The following is a 16,625-nucleotide window of genomic DNA, read 5'->3' on the forward strand; positions in this document are numbered from 1 at the left end:
CTGACCGAAAAATGTTGTATCCACAATAGTTAAAAAAAACCTAATAAAACCCGATATTTTCTTATGCCTATAAATATCTCAAAAAGAGTCGCAATATTTCTAAAATGTTATTGGTGCATAGAAATTGATAATATAAACAATCGGTGAAAATCGCAGCTATATTCGGTTAATTTTTTAAGAGTTACACTAAAAAACAAAATCAATTTTTTCAAAAACTAGTTTTGCAATAATCTCAGTTTTCCATTAATTTATGGTTTGTTTTTCTTTGCGCTTTCTAGAACTACTTGGGATTTTCAATTTTGACCTCCCAAAAGTACCAACTAGATTAACTTTTCTATCGGAAAAAGTGTTGGTCTCGAATATTAGAGCATTTTTATTTTTTACTATCCAAAATGTTGCTGACAGACAGAGAAAAAAACACATCATTGTACAATTGTTTCGCTCCACTCAGAATTTAAAATACAATAATATACTACACTTACTATAATTGTATAAATATAATATACTTACCACGATTTGATGGTTGAGGTTATTTAATGTTTTCTTTTTTTATGTTTGCTTAACAAGGTTCTGTTTTTTTTGCCGTACCTCCAGTTCTTTTGAAACATATCGACACACACTTGACTTACGATATAAAAATGAAATAAAGCAATACCAAATAACAGTATTGAGTATTCCTTAGATCAGTTGTATTTCTAAACGTATATTAACCCTTATTAACGTCACTGCTTACTGATCAATAATTACCGGAGCACTAGTCACTGATCAGTGCCATCATGCAATGAATGAATAATGAATTTTATGAATTTACAAATAATGAAAACAACTGAACAATTTCGGCGGGAGCAAGTCGGTGTATAATAATATTTATATGAATCTAGATAATAATATTTTAAAGTACATAATTCGTTCGAAAAATGTTACCCATGTATTTCGTGGAATTGTAACAGTAGGCCTGCATAATATCGCCGGTCGGTCGGTCGACCATTATATTTTATATTCGTCGGCAATTAACTTACGTACGCGCATATTATGACGTATATTTTAAATTATGATCAACTTTTTTCAATTTAAAATAAGCAGTTTTTTGACCAATAAGCTAGACAAAACTGGAGGAATTAGGTTTGATGGATTTTAATTTTGAAAGCGGATTATGATTGATCAACAAGTTTACTAGGTTTTGCCAGAGGCGATTTTTGATATTTTCTTATTATTGTTAGTGTCATAATGAATAATATAAATACAAATATATCATATTTTTATTCTTAGACATCACAGCTAAAAAAAATAATATTCAAAATCGCCTCTGGCAAAACCTAGTAAACTTGTTAATCAATCATAATCCGTTTTAAAAATTAAAATCCGTCCAACCAACTTCCTCCAGTTTTGTCTAGCTTGTTGGTCTAAAAGTCACTTTTTTTGCATCTACTGGAGCCCCCTTAACACATTTTAAGAGGACGTCGTACCCGCATGTGTCGTCTACACAGGTACAATATAGCAAATTTTCGTTCACCAGATGCAATAGTATGCCGTTAGTTTTGATATAAGAGTGAATTGACTCATGATAAAATATAAAAGCAAGATTATTATCTAGGGCCCCCAAGTAGTATTTCATGGTTATTAATATGTTTAAGTTAGTTATGATCATTTTAAAATGTACAGTTTCAAAAAGGTCACATTTTACTTAAAAATAATAATATTAATAAAAGCCTACGTGATGGGCTTTAGATAAAAATCTTGCCTTAAAATTGTATAATAGATCAATTCACTCTAACATCAAAACTAACGGCATAGGTACTATTAAATCTGGTGAACGATAATTTGCTATATTGCACCTGTGTTAGACGGAGACGACACATGAGGAGGTTACTACGTCCTCTTAAGGCTTATCAAATTAAATTTAACTAAAAACGGACTATGCACAATTAAATCAATAAATGTAGGTACCACCAGACACGTTACTCAATTATGTAAATGAATTGGATAATATTTTTACAGACAACCTTACACTTGCTATTAAAGATAATGTAGAATGAAAAATAAAAAAATTGTTAGATAACGTACCGTTTACACATCAATGGCCAAATTTTAATTAAGAATTTTTTAAAAGCCATTTTATAAGGTTGAGAATCTTTCAAAAAATTCAATAAAAATGTACCATGGGCTTTTAGAAAATATAGAAAATCGGACGTTCTTTCACATTTATAATAAATAATGTATTATGTATAAATTATATTTGACGATTTTTATTTTATTTTTATTATTTTATAAACAATGTTTTGTACGTTTAACATTTTACTTTACTATTTATTTTTTACATAAAATAATATTTTGTTGACTTAAATATGTTGGGAATATTGTTATAGAAGGTAGTATTAAAAAATATAAGATTGTATTTATTTATGTCACCTTCAAATTCGTATTATGAACTTTAAAAAACTATTAATTATCTAATTTAGAATAAAAAAAAAGTTAAAAATTAATATTTTAAGTGTCATACCCATTTTTGTGTCTTACTGTTCAGTCTGATATTTCCTCCAAAGTCATGGCGAACTGATTTATTTCATATCAGTTTCTTTTTTGATTATTCTATTTTTATGAAAAATCAACTGACGGAATTATTTCTTGACAAAGCACATAAACAATCCAATGTAGCGATATTAAGTGACCTTACAAGCTTTTACGACTATACGATTATAACTCTTAAAGAAGAGGACTCCATTAATAGGATATGTGAAAAAAATTTGAATTGCAAGTATACCACTGATATAATACACCAGGTTATTCCGGATATTTACCTCAATAATAAATATATATTCTTATGTGGAAAAACATTTTTCTAAATATTTTAAGTTAATGAAAAAGCGCCCTCTGATATAGCGTTATGGGAATTTATAAAAATGATAAGTGTCCTTCAATGCATAAATAATTCATGTTTATTTACTCGTCTGTAAATATGTTTAGCGCATTTGCTGTGGTAGGTGTATATGACTGACCAAACTCAAATATTAAAGTTGGTACATTTTCCCGTTTACAATTCCCGTTTATTATCCTCGCCTTGTCTAAGCCTCCCCCCTAAGGCTACATCACCATCCAAGGGTGTAGTATTGTTATGATGTTGCCCACAAGTCGGATGCTGACTAGGTTAGGTTAGGTTCATTTTAGAATATCGTTAATTTTTATTTGAATGTTACAAATATAGATCTTAATTGTGAACTAACAGCAATTCCAATAAAACCAAATGAAGTGACTATACATTATGAACAATCACAGAGAACCAGTACACCTACAATTTCTGAAAATTGCCATTGTTAGTACTTATTATTTATTATGTCTTGTCAAAAAATATTATTATTATTACATCAATGGCCAAATTTTAATTAAGAATTTTTTAAAAGCCATTTTATAAGGTTGAGAATCTTTCAACTTTTACTTTACTATTTATTTTTTACATAAAATAATATTTTGCTGACTTAAATATGTTTGTGAATATTGTTATAGTAGGTAGTATTAAAAAATATAAGATTGTATTTATTTATGTCACCTTCAAATTTGTATTATGATATGAACTTTTAAGAACTATTAATTATGTAATTTAAAATAAAAAAAAAGTTAAAAATTAACATATTAAGTGTCATGCACTTTTTTGTCTTACTGGTCAGTCTGATACTTCCACTGATTTTAACACCAGCCTATGCTGACTGTTTTGTTTCATATCAGTGTCCTTTCTGTTTATTCATAAACCAGCCAAATACAATGTAATGAATGTCCAAATTGGATACCAATGGGCTATAACCAAAACCTCGGGAAGAGGTTTTGAATTGAAAGGAAATAATTTTCTCATGCCTCTTTTATTCATTTCTAATTAACTTATTTTTTCATATTAAGCAAAGCCTACTCCTGCCAGTGAAGTATCCAGAATTTTTGGGCATGTACCAGTTGCCCCCAAAAGTACCTTTTTTATACCAAATCCCCCCAAACTACTTAGAGGAAAAAGTACCAGTTGCCCTCAACCAAATGTACCAGTTGCCCTCATATGTTAATATATACACAAATACGATATATAGCTCGTAAAATAGGGGAGGTAAATATACAAATCATAAATAAAATATAAAATTCAAAATTATAATAATTTGTCAATATAAAATAATAAAAAATCAAAATATAATAATTTGTCAACATATAAATAGTATAAAATTCAAAAGTATTATGTTTTGTTATAATAATTACTAACCGATTTTACAAAATCTAATCTGCTAATATTTTTGTTTTTATATTTATTTATTAAATCTTCGATCCTTGCTTTTTTGTTTAAGTATTAATAAGTATGTGCGATTTGTAACATCTTTAATTTCGTTTACACTGCTTACGGAAATGTATGTATTTGTTTGTACTTCTTTTAGAACATTTACGAAAGTAAAAATATTTGGATGTGCACTACTAAAGTTCCTCGAAAATGACGAATGAAATGATTCCCCTTTTCACTATACACTCGCAAAATATTTTCCATCGTGTTAACAACGTCAGTGCTTTTCGTATGTCGTCTACTGAAATGTACTTATCAAAGACGTACCTAAGTATATATCGCATCATGCCATCATATAATAATTTCTCTCAACCATACAAATACTTATAAAGATATAATAAATGATAATAACAAGAGTATTCCGATAAAGCTTAAATAATATAATAATTTTAATTTGTCGTTAGATACTCATCGTTACTTATAAATCGGTTATATCCACTCAGACGCATCTAAAATTACATTTTATGTTGACAAATTATTATAATTTTGAATTTTATATTTTATTTATGATTTGTATATTTACCTCTCCTATTTTACGAGCTATATATTGTATTTATGTATATATTAACATGTGAGGGCAACTGGTACATTTAATTGGGGGCAACTGGTACATTTGTTTGGGGCAACTGGTATGTTTTTAAAATCGCGATAATAGCCGTGGGGGGCAACTGGTAAACACCCGAATTTTTTTTTAGGAGGGGGGCACACACTGTCTAAATTTTTACCATATACACTACCTACTACCAAAAAAAAAAAAAAACCAAATATTTAATGTTTTTAATGCAAATAATTTATTTATATTTTCTGTCAGTCATTAAGTTAATACATATTATATATACATAATAATAAATAGTAATAATAAATAATTAATAATTTAATAATAAAAACGGGTTAGTCCCAACAAAACTATAAGTGTTTAAAATAATTCGTGTTTGTGTCCACAATAATGTGAACAGAAACAAGGACATTCTATGAAATTTGATATGAAAATTGTAGATGCTGTGCGGGGTGTACACCCTAATGTCAATAAATATGTTTATCCATTTAATAAGGTTAAGTAAAAACTGTTATATTTTTTTATAATAGTTACAAAAGAGGGCTTTCTGATAAAGATTTATGAGCATTTTTGACATGGCTAAATAACTTAGTAACTAGCAAATAACTATGTTATTTAGCCATGATATAACTAATCTATTACCCAGGGAAATCAAATTTAATACTAAAAAAAATAAGTAAAGATTAAGTTTGCTTAAAGTTAAAGCTAGTTTGTTTATCGTCGCAGAAACGTAAATCAACAATTAAAAACAAAACAAAAACACCTATGTACCTAATTAGTAATTACCATGAATTAAGATATATCTTGGTTCATCTTAATTCATGGTAATTACTCAATTATTTTCTTTGCAGAGGAAAAATATCTAGTACTATACGCTATATGGATTTTATGAATCGCGGAAAAAATGCCCACGGAAAAAAAGCCCATGGAAAAAAACCCACCGAAAAAATTAAAATTAAAAATAAATGTTAATACATCTATATTTAATATAATTATTATATAATATTGATGATATAGATAATCATTTTCAAACTACACTGAACTCTATGTTCAGTGTCAAACTATCAAACATTTTAGGTGCCTATATAATTGTTTAATATTCTCACAATCTCACTTAATAGATAACAAAATGTTTTGATGCGGTTTTTGTATTATAATTATTAATTTTAATTAATATATTATGTATTGTAAATGAAATTGACGGCTATTTAAAAATATATTTATTGCATTTAGTTGCAACACTTATTTACAAAAATGGTTTTCTTATAAATATAACGTACCTACTATAGTATTTTTTACAATTTATAATCCTTGCCGATTGCCAGTACCGCGTTGGCGCGATTTACAAGCTCAAATATTTTTTGGAGCAAGTGACTCTTGGAAAAATTATTTCTTGGAACAAAATGCGATGCTCCGTCCTTATCAATGTCTAAGGTGACGACTTGGCGTTCGACGATAATCTCTTTCTTTTCCTATTCGAAACTTGTAACGTGTTGAGTTTTGATTTTCAAAAAAATTGTAACTTCCGAATTAATTCATACTTCGGAGATACGTAGCACGTTAGGAAACACATTAAAACACACGATGGCTGTCATCGATTTTCAAACCGCGCCAGGAGTGGAGTTCCTCGAAAACTACTTGAGCAAGAAAAGTTACATTGTCGGGTAAGCGGCTAACCTAAAAACCATATGTACTTACCCTGTGCACATACTTAAGCGTACATTTATTATTCTCGGATATTCACGTTTCAGATACGAACCGTCCACAGCCGATGTTGACACTTATGTCGCCGTTAAAGCGCCCCAGGCCAACACACCTAATTTGCTCAGGTGGTACAACCACATCAAGTCGTTCACCGACAAAGAGCGCACCCAGTTCCCAAAAAAGAAATCCGAATTTTCATCGCCTCCGGCAAGTGCACCAAAACCTGCGGATGATGATGATGACGATGTAGATCTTTTCGGTTCCGACGATGAAGACGTATGTCAATTTCAATTGCATTTTTTTAATATACTATAAATATACCTGATAATTTTTATCTACTAATGTTTGATTTGGATGCATTAGCGCATCATTTTATTGCATACATCTAATACTTCTGCCAAAACTTTTATAAACATTAGTCTTACAGTACACATAATATTATCTCTTTTATGGTTATGGCTCTCACTCAATTCAATTTTAATACCATTCTATAATTTTTCTCCAATTGTAACATTATTTATTTTCTTGAGGAATTTTTTGGTAATAATGATGTAACAATTATTTGGTATGTTATTTTTATTGATAATGTACATTCCAGGATGAAGAAAAAGAACGTATCAAACAAGAAAGAGTAAAGGCTTACGCTGAAAAGAAAGCTACTAAAAAAGTAATTATCGCCAAGAGTAGCATTGTACTTGATGTAAAACCATGGGATGATGAAACCGATATGAAACAATTAGAAACACAAGTCCGAACCATTGCCATGGATGGTTTAGTATGGGGAGCTTGTAAGTATATAACTTTAAAAAAAAATTCTGGTATTAACTATTTATATTTATTTGTTATATTGTTATATTACAGCAAAATTAGTTGAGATTGCTTTTGGTATCAAGAAACTTCAAATTATGTGTATTGTAGAAGATGATAAAGTATCTGTCGATGCTCTTACCGAGACCATTCAAGAATTTGAAGATTTTGTACAATCCGTGGACATTGCTGCATTCAACAAAATTTAAGATCTTATTAATTCTTAGATATTTGTCAATTTACTTCATTAACATGAAAATATAAAGCCAATTAATTTTTAACTAATTGGAAGTAATATTTTTGTTTTATTTTTCGTTCAAGATTCATAATTTATATTTGCAATAAAATAACTATATGCTATTAAATTAATTTCTGTTAGATAGTAATCAAAGTTCTTAATTTCAATCATTAAGTAAGAGCTCAAGTCTTGAAGAGTATCATACTTTTAGTTCACGGTTCTAACCAAAAAATGTATAAGTTTTTTTTGTATAAATGCAATTAATTGCAGATGATACAGAAAACAGTAGTTATATTTAATTTGTGTTTAAAAGGTATAGTATTGCGAGGTGAATCTATTGTTGGATTAAATTAATAATATTTATATTAATCTATTGCCACAGGGTTTTCCAAAGAACATATTATTACGATGCGGTGTTTGTTGTTTATTATTAGTTATTTCTATATATTTTATATTATGCAACTTATTAAGCCAAAAGGTTTTGTATGATCCTCGTTGTTACTTATTAGGTTGTTAAGATTGTTCTAAAAATTCTTAAAGAGGAACAAATGCAGTTTGGTTCCCACGAGATTTTGTCGATTTTTTCCCCCCCAAAATGTGTGTTTTAAAGCACTGAATACACTTAGTCTAATTCCAAAATTCTCGCATTTTTTTACATGAAAAGTTATTCCCAAAAAATTATAAAAATGTACTTATTAAATATTTTGTATGTTGTGTATGATGGATGGATGGATGGAAATATGCAAATAGATTTTAAGTATCGTACCTGCTGCTTAAAAACTTCGAACTTAAATGTGAAAATTTAAATAAAAAATATTATTTTGCTTGGGCAGTGATTACGCGTGTATCGGCACTCGTCACTACGCTCCTCGGCGCCGCGGCCGTCGCTCCGCTCCGAAAATCGAAAATTATTCGAAATTATCCATCGACCTATTATGTAAAACCACCTTATGTAGATCATAGCCCTCAGGGTAAAAACTAAGTCTATTAAAGTATTCATATAACTCTACCTTCCAACAATCGCTGATAATTGTAGTCACAACATTGTGAGCCGACAATGAAAACGTAAGAAAGTAGGTAGGTACCTAAAGCGTTTCGCGTATGCTTACGTAAAATCGTAAACTTTGGAAAGATAGAACTTCAAAAATAATGATTGAAGAGAATTTTAGAATTAGACTTTAGTGTTCAGTGTTTTAAGACACACATTTTGAGAAAAAAAAATCGCGTGGGAACCAAACTGCATTTATACCTACCCTTATCACGATCTACGGAACACCGAGTTTTATTTCATGTTATTACTATAAAACATGGATTAATATTAAAATTCTCAATTTGACTAGGATGTTGTGCCCAAATAGCCAAATGTGTTAACCATCTTTCATAACATATTATTATATTAACAGGGGAAATGTAACGTTTATAAGAATCCAGTTTACACATATTATTTTTAATATTTATTTACAACCTGTGGGACTGTCCATCGGTCGTTTAGTGACTAGACAACATAGGCGCAACTAGACCTCTAAAACAGGGGGTGCTAAATATGTGAATGCACCAAAGAGCCGTGGGGGCTTCGTCCCCCACACCCCCTACACATGAGCCTGCAATGCTCGATAATTCAACATTTTAAAACATATATTAACACACTTCACATAAATAAAATAAAATAAATTTATAATACTTTTTTTGCTAAAATTTCAGTAACATAATGATATATTAGAATTTCATAATTTTGTTAGTAAATAACTTATATATATATATATAATACATTTTAAATTAGTATAATTTTTCTAGGTTTCATAGAAAATTTATTTAAAATAGTTTCAGTGTTAAGCTGATTTAATAAATCTTTTTCAATATTCAGCAAAGATAAATTGGTAAACCTTTGCTGAAGCATACTTGATCTTAACCAGTTTTATTATTTGCTTTATTATTATGGGAATATCCGTGTATGGAATGAATTAGAATGAATTATATTATAAGACTTACGACCAAATAATTAAATATTTTTTCAGGAAATTTATCATAATATTTAAAAACATAACATTCATGGTATTTCAATAAAATAATAAAAGTTAGATATAAAAAACAGGGGGTGCTAAAGACCTTTTTGCACCCCCCTAGTTGCGCCACTGCTAGACAATTCTAGTTCAATTTTTGTATGTATATAATATTACAATTAAGGACTTAAGGACTATGAAATAAGTTAGTGTTATAACTTATCACTCTTACAAGTAATCCACTAGACCACAATAGTACAATACCTACTACAACAGTAGGGAATATTCGAAGAATCAACAGGAAATTTAAAATCATTTCCACTGACGACGGTTTAAACGTTTGGTTAAAAAAAAAGTAATATAGTAAATGAAAACGACTGTATTAATACCGTAATGAGATTGGTTGTCTTATAAAAAAATTAATAGAATATTAAAAATTAAATTCCTGAAATAAAATATAACGTTTTCCCGATTTTTTGAATTCACAATATTGGGAAACAGTCTATTAATTAACTGTACCTAACTATATTCATTAACTAACTATCGTTATGACATTTATTTTATTATTATTGTTATTTGTTTCATTTGACGTAGGTATTATTCGAAATACCTATTTGTATATTATGCAATATTTTTAAATGCGAGTGGCTAAATTAATTTAAACTATTGTTTGATAATTATTTTTATTTTTTATTTTATAATCCTTTTAATATTATATTATTTATTAATTGAAAATAGTAAAAAACTTATCAAAATATTATAATAAATTTCATATTTTATTTCGGGGATTTAATTTTTACAGAATTATCCATAATATCGTGGTATAAAACAAAATATTATTGAAAAATATTTGTTCAATCATTTTCATGGGGTTGTGGGTAATATTTTAGCATAGACAAGTATAATGTAATATAGAAATATTTTTTTATTTTATATAGTATATTGCAGTCTGTCGCCTTTGGGCTGTGGCTTTTTATTCCGATTAACCCGTGACAGTAGACTTTTAAAATTTCAAATATTGAATATTTATTCGATAACCTCAAAATCTTATCACGGCCGTCAGGTTTGTCGTGCGTAAGACGTGCAACTTGCAAATTCCATTGATAAGGTGGAATATTTAATGTGCCGAGAATAGCAGACTGCAAATGCCAAACATTAAACATTTTTTTTTATTTTAAGCACTAAACAAGTAGTAAAAAGCATCAAACAGTATACCTACACCCTACGGCCTACACGGCTACACCCTGCTTATTACAGTCGGCGGAGTTGACTTACCGCTACACGAAGCACTCGCGCCTGTTTGGATTTTTATTTTCAAGTGAAATACGCAATCCAGTTGGAACAAACAAATCGTATCATGGAGCCGGCAAGGAAACGAGGTGCACTATCCGGGCTTAGCGAGATGGGCAACGTAGGTCCCGAAGATCTTGTCACTGCAATGGTTGAGTATACAATTTATTAACAATCCCGTTGAACATTTGAAATCGTAGGGCCTAACTTTTTTTTAATATTGCACTACAATTGTTGACGGTTTTCGACCGAAAGAACACGGATTTAACTGTGCCGAGCAACAAATAATAACGTACCGACCATCGAATCTCGTACAAATAATGTTTATTCATCAAACACGTTCATTACGCGAAGATCCAGGACAGAATATTCGGCTATTGCTCTGTATTCACATGTTCCTGGTTTTCCTGGCCGAATTTACGATCGCTGAGAATAATTCACCGAGTTAGTTAGTTAACAAAAATATTATTATTACATATCTATCATATTATACTTGATCTCTGTCATAATGCTGTTTCAATATATTATTACTCATTGTTAGATATCATTTTTGAGATCAATTGACTATGCGACAAACATATTTCTGATCACTCAGCCAAAGTATGAAACAGATTTTAATTCTGTTTTAATAAAAAAAAAAAGTGAATATTGGCGTATAATCACAATGTGTAAACAATACCACCATTCACATGCATCCCCGTTTTTTTATGTAACTGCGTTAACTGATTGTGTTTATTTTATTTCAGTCAATTGATGTTGAATTTGAGGGGCGCAGTCCAGAAGTCACAGATTTTCATTGTATTAAACAGTTGTTACAACAACTGTTTTTAAAAGCTCCAGTAAACTTGTCTGATTTGACTTCAGTACTTATTCATCAACCCAACATTGGCTCAGTTATAAAGGTATATAACTTTAAAAGTTAGTTTAATGACTCAGAAGAAAGCCACACCAGCATTCATTGTCTCACAAAAGTACAACATAGCAAATGTGTGTAATAACTTTTAATAATAAAGTGAAAGACCTACTATCAAACTTATTAGTAAAAACATTATCTGTATTTTATAATGTGATTAACATCCAAATTGGAATTGCTGAACACAAATTTGCCATATTGTATGTTTGTAAGACAGATACAACACTTGTGAGTGTAAAAATATATTTTCATGCTTTGATAATAATGTAACTACTTTATGATTAGCAAGTTTCTGATGAGGATGACGAAGACGATGATGAAGATGACTATTATGGTGTTGATGTCAATCAAGTATTTGGAATAACTTCAATCATCAATATTACAGAGAAAGTAATGTTACTAATGTTTTGATTTAATGTTTTTACTTATTACTGAAGTATTTATGTGTATGTTACAGACAAGTGAATGTGTAGAAAATTTAAACAAATTAATGTTGGACTTGAGTAACTTACATAGTGATAGTGACACAACACGGTTTATAAACAGATTGTTGAGTGATGATGATAATCAAGTTGGGTTGGTAATAAACGAAAGATACGTCAACATTCCCCCGCCTATTTCTGTGCCATTATTTCAAGCCCTTCGGTATTATTATTTTTATTATTTAATAAATACAAATAATATTATATTCTCTCTGTATTTACTTCTTCTGTCTCTTATCACAAAAAAACACTCATTATTTCAGTAGATATTTGGTAGAAATTAATATGCTACTTAATTTAAAATGTCCAATGTATATTATTAAATCATAAGTGTTGTTGTGTTTCAAAAACTTTATTGTATTTTTATAACATATAATAAATATAATTTCAGCAAGGAGTTGTCCAATCTAAAATCTAAGAACCGATCATACAATTTTAATTATATTATTATGATATGCAAACTTTACAAAATGAAGAAAGATAAGAAGAAGGGAACCAAAAGTTACGAAGACTCAGAAATAATATGGTCAAATGGTGAAGAGGAGTTCTTTGACGAAGTACGCAAATAGGAAAAAAATGATTTATTTAATGGCGTATCTTGTGGTATGCACTCTACAGCATGTTGCAATCTACAAGCAGTTATGTGATGTTTGTCTGTTGTGTTCTAGTCGTTCTACCTCTCTACTGCAATTTTAATTATTTGATGCACATACTCAGAGGATAGAGTTTGTGAATGACTTAGGCTACACATAGTAAAAATTATGTGTGTTAACACAACTGATAATATTCCAAGGGTTATTATTATTGTGTAATAATATAATTTTATATGTTTATAAATATAATACACAGATATTACTGGTATCTTATTGAAACAAAGTGGACAAGAACTAATAAGAGGGACACATTTACCTTTTTTTTTAAGGGGCATGACCCAAATACTTAAATATTTTTTTTCTAATTATTAATTATATTTAAAAAAAAAACAAAATTTAAAAGTGTATATTTGTAAGTAATAACTGATAAATAATGAGATGACAACAACAATGTCATTAATAATATAATAATTTTTAACAATGCACTAACTACACTAAACTATGAGTATTATTTAATTCATCATTAAAACCACTTAAAATATAATATTATTTAAATATTTTTGGAGAGTGACAAAAAGTAGTAGAGCACATTCTGCAGTTGTAATGTTGCCTGTAGAGGGCATAGTGCAAATTAGATATTTTTAAATAATAGAACATAATTGTCTTTTACGTTTATTTCAGGCTGCAGATTACAAATTTGAGTTTTGTGTGCAAAATGACAAGGGTTCTGGCTTAGCAGGCACCTGGGTAGAATCAGATCCTGAAATGATTCCTTTTAGACGTGTTCTAATATTCTCTATCGAAAAATTCTACTCAATAACTAACCAACTTGAATCTTTGGTAGCGGACAAAGATACTAAAGGCTATCAGCATGAAGGTTAATCCACTTTTTATAATACATATATTTTTTTGTTATTAAGTTAAGTTAAATTAAATACATTTGGTTGTATTTTTTACAAAATAATCTAATGGCATATAATACAATTTACAATTTCAACTAATTTTCTTACTTACTGTTAATTTATATACAAGAAAAATATACATGATTATTAGAGTGTTAATGACAATGTGTTTGCTGTTTTATTCATGTCCCTCAAAATACCTATAGTAGTTTTCAATTATAAATTGTACAAATAGACTGTTCCGTGTCATGACCTGTGGTGAATATCCATAAAAGAAATATTTTGCCAAGTACATGAGTTCCTGGAATCAAGCTTAAGCCCCAAAGCTAACACTGTTAATAATTTTGATTTATAATAGTTGAATTAACTTACATTAATAATGTAATGGTCATAAAATAATTTAACTATGAGTTCTAAAATATAATTAAGCCATTTAAAATAATTATTTAATTAATATTAACACAATACTAATCAGTTTTTATTTAAATGAGTTGATATGGGCTTTAAAAAAAAATTGGCATACAGCTGTTTTTTGGAAAACTAGTTTTTCTCAATATAAGAATAAGATGAATTATATGATGACTTTAGAGTAAAATGTTGTTATTTGTCTTAGTATTTGTTTGGTAATATTATCGTGTTTTTCCACAATAGACGACCATTAATTTATTTTGGTAGGACATAGTTGTCTTCTCTTATAATATCTTTGTTCTATTGAAAAAACGAATAATACAATTTATAATGTTACATATTAATAATCAAAATTAATCTTATTACATTTAATGTTTTGTTTAATAAAATATTTATCCCATACACAAAATGTATGCCTTTATGATAGGTGTATACTATAAAGGTAGGTAAATAGAAGTTGTTTTTATAATTTATTATTAAATATGTTATATATTAATATATTGTTTTAATATTGTAATATTAAATGCTAAAAAAAAAAAATTGTGCTTATGTAGCTTGTAGTAAACCCAAAAGAGTAGTATATTATTCATTATTATTCTATAGCAATTATTAGAATATATTACTTAGAAATCATAACAATAAATTGTACACGAGGCATAATATATGATAGATAGGTAGGTATAAATATGTAATGTTCGGAAAAGCCTAAATAACAGGAAACAGAGATCAAGAGTGAAAACAACAAGTTGTTTTTCCCTATTATACATAGTAATGTGATTCAGCATTATTGGGGTGTAAAATTAGAATATTAATATATCACGCCATAATAAGTCATCGTTAGAACCCGCATAAATGCCGGTAGAGCACCTACTAAATGTTAGAAGATATTCAGCACTGCTCGACAGCGTGACGCGCTTACGACAGCGTGCTTAGAGATTGTTTATGTTTATAAATTATAATCAATAAATTGTTTCATTTTATTTGACTAAACGGGTCTAAGTGTTTTATTAATTTCAATACATATCTTCTCAACATACGTCTCAAGACAGCGACGGACGAACGTGCTACGTCGTTTAAATAATTATTGTGGTCCGGATCGTCGTGTCCCGCACAGCGATCACTACAAGCTTTAATATTTGTTGGCTGATATTTTAACAATATATCATTAGTCTCATATTGAGAGGACGTCGCACCCGCATATTATATTATAGTATTGTTGTCTACTTGTCTCCGTCTTACACACGTACACCATAGCAAATTTTACTCTCGGCAGATCACGTTTAGCTCCGTTAATTTAAAAATTAGAGTGAATTTACCTCTTATAAAATTTAAAGGTAAGATTCACACGTTTTTTGACGAAACAAATAAAATTTTGGGGGACGAGGTGACCGAGTGGTCTGACTCTTCCGCTGTGACGCAGCCGGTCGCGGTTCGATCCTCGGCCACCGGGCGGCATTTTTCTCCGGACAATTCGCGGTGACCGGAGAACAAGTGCTGCCATCCCCCACCCCCGGGGCATGGCAGAAACCTACGGGTGCCCCATTCGAAATTCTGCCAAAAACAAACACACACGTGTTCCCCCTACCGTTCCAAAAAAACCTACAAACCATCAATACAAAAAAACCTACAGTACCTACTAATAGCTAATGGCCTCAGTTGCCGGGCTCAGGATCAATTAAAAAAAAAAAAAATAATAAAATTTTATACTGAATAATAATAAAAAAAAAAAAAAAACGAAAAAAATTGAAAATTGAAAATGCCCATAAAAACAGTTCAAAGCTAGTCAAAATATTTAGAAAAATTTATCAAGTATATGAATTGATAATGCTTTTGAAAACTATTGGGAATTTTTTTACTTTTGACCCCCAAAGTACCAACTAGATCCACTTTCCTACCAGTAAAGATGATGTTGAAAAAATCGAAGCACTTTTAGCATCCAAAAGGTGATGACAGTAAAAAAAAAACACACACACACATCATTGTAAAATCAAAATATTCATCGCTCCGCTTGGAATCTAAAAGTAGAACACTGTAAATAGCTCAAAAATAGCCAAAATATTTTGAAAATTATAGCACTGCAGCATTGTCCAGATTTTCATAACAAGAAAATGTCAGCAACAATTATTTGACGAGCATGATAAATATCTACCAGATTTATGTACTACGGGTTATTCATTTTTTGCTTAATAATACATTTACAAAATCGATGGAAGACCCGGGAGTTCCATAAATGTTCCGAAAATATGTGGAAATTGTTTTTGTTTTTACCAATTATTTTTTAACGTATTGGACATTTTTTCCTCGGTACAAACTGAATTCAATTATCTCCTAGACACCATCCATCCCCTACACTGAACCATTTTTCTGCTCTCAAAAAAATGTTGCTCCCCCCCCCCCAGATCTTTGCTCTGGATCCGTGCCCGGTG

General features: G+C 29.6%; 2 protein-coding genes across 2 annotated transcripts; both read left to right on the top strand.

Annotated features, from left to right (window-relative positions):
• The first annotated feature begins 6,309 nt into the window (after positions 1 to 6,309).
• Positions 6,310 to 7,670, top strand: LOC111030283 (elongation factor 1-beta'). The gene is made up of 4 exons (XM_022309706.1): positions 6,310 to 6,526; positions 6,614 to 6,842; positions 7,165 to 7,354; positions 7,428 to 7,670. The coding sequence occupies exons 1-4, from the start codon at positions 6,447 to 6,449 to the stop codon at positions 7,580 to 7,582; spliced, it is 654 nt and encodes a 217-aa protein (XP_022165398.1). The 5' UTR covers positions 6,310 to 6,446; the 3' UTR covers positions 7,583 to 7,670.
• A 3,046-nt stretch (positions 7,671 to 10,716) lies between these two features.
• LOC111030279 (protein BCCIP homolog) lies at positions 10,717 to 13,950 on the top strand. The gene is made up of 6 exons (XM_022309699.1): positions 10,717 to 11,052; positions 11,648 to 11,803; positions 12,100 to 12,204; positions 12,272 to 12,459; positions 12,688 to 12,853; positions 13,571 to 13,950. The coding sequence occupies exons 1-6, from the start codon at positions 10,969 to 10,971 to the stop codon at positions 13,769 to 13,771; spliced, it is 900 nt and encodes a 299-aa protein (XP_022165391.1). The 5' UTR covers positions 10,717 to 10,968; the 3' UTR covers positions 13,772 to 13,950.
• Positions 13,951 to 16,625: the final 2,675 nt, after the last annotated feature.

The sequence above is a fragment of the Myzus persicae genome, unplaced genomic scaffold (genome assembly GCF_001856785.1).
Source record: "Myzus persicae strain clone G006 unplaced genomic scaffold, MPER_G0061.0, whole genome shotgun sequence".
In the NCBI taxonomy this organism is placed as follows: domain Eukaryota; kingdom Metazoa; phylum Arthropoda; class Insecta; order Hemiptera; family Aphididae; genus Myzus; species Myzus persicae.

Bases quoted from the DNA above. Each gene is read 5' to 3' on its own strand.
- LOC111030283 (XM_022309706.1), top strand. From the start codon at position 6,447: ATGGCTGTCATCGATTTTCAAACCGCGCCAGGAGTGGAGTTCCTCGAA. The intron at 6,527-6,613 runs GTAAGCGGCTAA...TTCACGTTTCAG, and splicing joins AAGAAAAGTTACATTGTCGG to ATACGAACCGTCCACAGCCG. The intron at 6,843-7,164 runs GTATGTCAATTT...TGTACATTCCAG, and splicing joins TCGGTTCCGACGATGAAGAC to GATGAAGAAAAAGAACGTAT.
- LOC111030279 (XM_022309699.1), top strand. From the start codon at position 10,969: ATGGAGCCGGCAAGGAAACGAGGTGCACTATCCGGGCTTAGCGAGATG. The intron at 11,804-12,099 runs GTATATAACTTT...CTTTATGATTAG, and splicing joins ACATTGGCTCAGTTATAAAG to CAAGTTTCTGATGAGGATGA. The intron at 12,854-13,570 runs GTACGCAAATAG...CGTTTATTTCAG, and splicing joins AAGAGGAGTTCTTTGACGAA to GCTGCAGATTACAAATTTGA.